The sequence below is a fragment of the Sinocyclocheilus anshuiensis genome, unplaced genomic scaffold, assembly GCF_001515605.1.
Source record: "Sinocyclocheilus anshuiensis isolate Anshui unplaced genomic scaffold, SAMN03320099.WGS_v1.1 scaffold3813, whole genome shotgun sequence".
Classification (NCBI taxonomy): domain Eukaryota; kingdom Metazoa; phylum Chordata; class Actinopteri; order Cypriniformes; family Cyprinidae; genus Sinocyclocheilus; species Sinocyclocheilus anshuiensis.
In genome coordinates, this window is record NW_015548185.1 from 5,985 (window position 1) to 11,492 (window position 5,508).

At 44.3% G+C, this 5,508-nt stretch overlaps 1 protein-coding gene across 1 annotated transcript in view; it reads left to right on the forward strand.

The window, feature by feature from the left end:
- Positions 1 to 1,576: 1,576 nt before the first annotated feature.
- Positions 1,577 to 5,508, forward strand: part of tmem43 (transmembrane protein 43) — a 6,355-nt gene continuing 2,423 nt past the window's right edge. The window contains exons 1-11 of the mRNA XM_016508116.1: positions 1,577 to 1,787; positions 1,855 to 1,992; positions 2,060 to 2,194; positions 2,871 to 2,965; positions 3,270 to 3,319; positions 3,387 to 3,456; positions 3,526 to 3,596; positions 3,667 to 3,794; positions 3,878 to 3,952; positions 5,030 to 5,131; positions 5,204 to 5,321. Of these exons, the coding sequence (XP_016363602.1) occupies positions 1,776 to 1,787; positions 1,855 to 1,992; positions 2,060 to 2,194; positions 2,871 to 2,965; positions 3,270 to 3,319; positions 3,387 to 3,456; positions 3,526 to 3,596; positions 3,667 to 3,794; positions 3,878 to 3,952; positions 5,030 to 5,131; positions 5,204 to 5,321 (994 nt within the window). The 5' untranslated portion in view covers positions 1,577 to 1,775. The remainder of the gene's footprint in view (positions 1,788 to 1,854; positions 1,993 to 2,059; positions 2,195 to 2,870; positions 2,966 to 3,269; positions 3,320 to 3,386; positions 3,457 to 3,525; positions 3,597 to 3,666; positions 3,795 to 3,877; positions 3,953 to 5,029; positions 5,132 to 5,203; positions 5,322 to 5,508) is intronic.

Sequence of the window (5,508 nt, forward strand, 5' to 3'; positions counted from 1 at the left end):
GTGTGTGTGAGTGTGTGTGTGTGTGTGTGTGTGTGTGTGTGTGTGTGTGTGTGTGTGTGTGTGATAGTTTAAATATACACAATATATAAGAAATATTTTAACTATCGGAGGGCTAGATAAAAATACTATCGAAATATTAACATATTTCATAGTACTACCATAGAGCTCTAACTAAGTTGTATATGGGTAACTGTAGGGGGCTAAACAGAACTACTATTTAAAGAATGGTAAGCAAGGGGCGACCTATTAAATAGTATTATTCATAACCTCTGGCTAATGATCAGACTGGCGAGTTTGCGATCGTGAGGCACCCTGAGCGACAGATTCCTAATGAACGAGTAAATATAAAGTAAAGAGTTAACTAGAATAACCAAATGTCAGAATAATAGTAATAATTAGAGAAAGACAAACAACCAATTTGCCTTTCAACCTAAATTCGAGGTCATACTAAAATGGAGTTAGATTAGAATTGAATTTAAAATTGAATAACTTTGCGTGCTGAAAAGACGCCTTTTCAGCCACCACTGGATACCTTCCTTGGGCCAAGTGCGTGGACCTTACAAAGTATAGTAATGCCAGTAAATTATGACTTTCTGGGGACATCTTTTGGTCGCCCTGAGGAAACAAGCTTACAAATCATACAGAATGAAATGTTTTGAGAATCTAAAAATGCCTGTAGTTTTGTGTGAGGGGGAGGTTTAACACAGTTTGTAGCCGTTACGCCTATGGAATGAGCCCATAATGATAGGGGTACCAGTGTGTGTTTTCATGTATATATATATATATACCTCCTGCAGAGGGGAAATGAGGCACTTTCTCCTCCATAATACGGGCTGGAGTCCATATGAAGGACCTTCTTCCCGTTGACTGACATCAGTCCAGATCAAACACACTCCTGCAGCACACAGATCACTGATCATCACACACAGATCTAGCGTGAGCTCCAGATCACCTCAGCACACCGGCCTGGACGTCTCTAGTGTTGCTAGTCAGAGCTCGACCAGCTGCTTCAGGTGTGTTTGATTGGGGTTGGACCTGAACTCTGCAGGACTGGACACTAGTCTGATCTCAGATCAGGATGTGAATGTTTCTTACCTTCAGTCCGGTTCCCCGAACAATCACATCAAACTCCGGCATCCTGACGCTCTGCGGCCGAATCCAAACACACACTTCATCCGCCTCAGCCGTGTGTGTGTGTCACTCTAAAGAACACGTCTTGCAGATGTAATGCAGACGTCTCTGAGATGTACGCGTGCTGTCACGAGTGTCCAGAGACTCAAGATTTAAACACATTTGCTACATTTTTCAATTTCAGCCAATTAACTTTAATAATAATGAAACAATAAAACAATTCATAACCGTAATAAAATGAAGCTTCTGATTAATATATAATAATATATTGATGATATTCATACATGAACTGAGCACTCAGTCCAAGTTCAGTATATTTATATATCATTTCAAAGCAGCTTTACAGAAAATCTTTATATCTTATAGCTGCATTAATCAGATTAGAGCTGGACGATAATATAGTTACATTTTGCGATGTATAACTACATTTCCCAGCATGCTCCGCGCGAAAAGTGACTACATTTCCCAGCATGCTCCGCGCCAGACACTTCCTCGACTCGTTTGACAGGTCAAGTTTTGGGAGTTTCGCTCTTTCTCACATTATTAAGCTCGTTTCAAAGCGATAGTTTAATCGGAAGCAGAACTTTTTTTCCGGCAGAGTTGCTGAAGTTACAGACTTTGCATTCGCGGTCGTGAAACACAGAATGACTGAAGCAGTAAGTCGCATCCATAAGATCCTGCAGTGCTAACACTGTCCGTCTGTCTTCACCTGTCATCTGTCAGTTCTCAGGTGAGCAGCACACAAGCGTTCACACGGACCGGTCGCCCGGGTTCCTGGAGCGTCTGAGCGCGAGCGCCGGCGGGGTGATGGCGGGCGTCTGTCTGCTCGCGCTGTCGTTCTACGTGCTCTTCACGAATGAGGTGAGACCCGATCATTCAGTCGCTCAGTCACGCAGTGCATCCATCTGTCAATCATCTGTGTCTGCAGGGGCGCGCTCTGCGCACGGCCTCCTCTCTGGATGAGGGTCTCAAACAGGTCGTGTCTCTTCATCCGGACGCGATGTTGGACCCTCAGAATGACGGGCGTCTGGTTCACCTGTCCGGGCCGCTGCGGACCGCGCAGGTAAAGATGACGTCACGCACATGTGTGCAGATGTCCATAAACACTGTCACGTGACTGGGGGGGTAACTATAGAGAGGAGCGTTTCGATAAATATATGCACAATAAACGGAATAAAAAAGTCTCACAGTTCTGACTTTTTCCTCATAATTGTGAGTTTACGTTTCACAATTAATATTTTTTCTCCCAGTTCTCAGGAATCCGTCAGTATTGCAAGATATAAACTCAGAAGACGATATATAAACGTAATTCTGAGAAGTCTGAATTGTGAGATAAGTTGCAATTACGGTTTTTATTTTTATTCTGTGGTGGAAACAAAAAAAACCCAACAGAATTGCGAGTAAAGTCTTAAGAATTAAGAGAAAAAACATAAAAAGTGCAATATGTAAACTGTGAGATAAAAAGTCACAATTGCCTTTTTTGTGTTGGAAATACAACTTCAGCACTTAATTACTTAACATATGTTTGAATAAATTGAATGAAAACATAAAAAGCAATTGAATTTAGCAGTTCATACTCTGTTGTTAATTTTAACCTTTACTATCATAGTAATAAACTGATATTGTTCTCTGTGTAGTCGACAGCTTCAGTCGAGAGACTGTTTAGATGTACAGTACCTGATAGATGTGAATCAAATGAACTGAATAGAATCGTCGACTGATGTGTGTCTGTGTTACAGCCGCTGTACGACCCGAACTACGGCGTGACTGTGCAGGCGGTGAAGCTGCAGAGACGGGTGGAGATGTACCAGTGGGTGGAGTACAGCGAGAGCAGGTCTGTGTGACGCAGCCGCCGTAATCACATCTACTCACACTCACTCACACTCACTCACTCACATTCAGTCTCACTCACTCACTCACTCACACTCACTCACTCACTCACTCACTCACTCACTCACTCACTCTCACTCACTCACTCACACTCACTCACTCACTCACACTCACTCCCTCACATTCACTCTCCTCACACTCACTCACACTCACACACACTCACTCACTCACACTCACTCACGTTCACTCACTCACTCATGTTCATTACATTCACACTCATTCACTCATGTCTGTCTCATTCATTACAGGGACTATGAGGAGAACGGAGAGAAGAAGACCGAAACCACATACACATACAGTGAGTGTCGAGCTGATGTTTCTCTGTGCGTCTTGCAGGCGTCTCACTGAGCTTGTGTTATTTGCAGACACCGAGTGGAAGTCAGAGGTCATCAGCAGCAGGCACTTCGATCAGGAGGTCGGTCACATGAACCCCAGGTGAGTGGCGTGAGCTGTGATGAGTACTGCAACGCCGTGTGTGTCTGACGTGTTTGTGTCGTTTCTCAGCGCGATGGCGGTGGAGAGCGTGACGGTCGTGGCTCCGGACGTTTGGGTCGGGGAGCTCTTCCTGTCTAAAGGTAGCACACGCATTAGCTGCTCTTCCTCGTGCCGCTGCAGGCGTGTTGACGTTCACACGTGTGTTTCCAGGGCTGGTGGAGCAGATCAATGTATTCCACACGCTGAGTCTCCAAGGACTTCCTGTTCCTGTTATGAACACCTTCCTGACGGTGTACGACGATTACTTTTACCACACGGCAAACCCTCGACGTCCAGAGGTGAGTGAACACACACACACTCTCAAACACACTCGTGAACATCACTGGTTTCCGTGGTGACCATTGTCATGTTGTTGGTTCAGGTTGGAGACGTGCGCATTCGTTTCGCTTACGCCGGTCTGAGCGGTGATGGAGTCTATCCTGGCCCTGCCCACAAGGTGAGAACGGCCAATCAGATGCCTCGCTTTCTGAATGCAACATCATCCTACACTGCTGGAGAGAAATACAATATAGTCAGTTTGTCAAATGATGAGCGAGTCGGTCAGCGGTGGAACTGATGGAAATGTAATTCAGTATTAAAGGGGTAGTTCTAAGGGTTGGTGTAAACTTGACTTCCATTGTATGGAAAAAAATACTATGGAAGTTAATGGGGACCAGAAACGGTTTGGTGACTCACCTTTTTCAAAATATATATTTTGTGTTCAGCAGAAGAAAGGAACTCATACAGCTTTGGAACAACATGAATTTTCTTTTTTTGGGTGAACTATCCCATTAACCATATAAAACTACTGTATTTATTTAATGCACAAATTTCTAAGACACTAAATGATGAACATGATCAAAACGTTCCTGTTTCTCACTCAATCTTCTCATGTCTTCTGTCTCTGATTGAGAGTTTAGAGTGTTTTATCCAGTCGAAGCTCTTTTAGTGTAATTGTAGAAACGTCCAGCTTCAGCTGCTGCTTCTTGTGTCAAATCTTGACTGGTTTTTATGAAGTAAAGGTCAGAATAACTGCAGTAATATCTCCAGATGAACACTTACTGGACTGAAGCAGCTCAGCTTTACTTGATTCTCCATCAATCATGTTTTAGAGTCTCAAATCTGATCCTCAGGATCTTTTGAGGAGCGTTTGTTTCCAGAAGCTTTACTTTCACTGTTCCTCAGCGGAGGAATGATCTTCACATGCCTCCAGAACATCTCACATCTTCTGAGGAGCCTTTATTTCTTCAGCTCTCAATCACTGCATTATATGTGTGGATCATTTCAATCTCATCTTACTGAGACAGATTACTGCAGATATAGAGCGACCACTGATATTTAGATCATTTTATGTCAGTATCTGCTCTACTGTTATAAAGATCTCATTGATTTACATCACAAGCATCAGAATTTCATCAGAGAAATATCAGCATGTGCAGTTTGAGTCTCTGAATAAAGTCGAGCTGTTTCTCCTCCATCTTCTCACTGTATCAGATATGATGCATCAGGTTAGTTTGTCTCTGGTGTGTTGTAGGTGAGTGTGGTGGCGATGCAGCAGAGCAATCAGCTGAAGCCCTTCAGGACGCGCTCCGGAGACGTGCTGGAGATCCTCTACACGGGCGATCTGTCAGCAGAGGTGTGTGGGGTCACAGGTCGCAGGGATCCGCCTCTGCAGGCGTGACGCTCACGTGTGCTTGTGTTCCCGCAGGAGGTGTTTGCCAGAGAACATCAGCTGAACAACATGAAGACCTGGGCGCTGAGGCTCGGCGGCTGGGCGCTCATGTTTCTGGGCGTCAGTCTGAGCACGCGGATCATATACACTCTGGGTAATTCACACACACACACACACACACACACACACACACTGTTGTGTTTCCATGTTTTATGGGGACTCTCCATAGGCGCAATGGTTTTTATACTGTACAAACTGTATGTGCTATTGCCCTACACCAACCCTACCCCTAAACCTACCCCTCACAGGAAACTTTGTGCATTTTTACTTTCTCAAAAAAA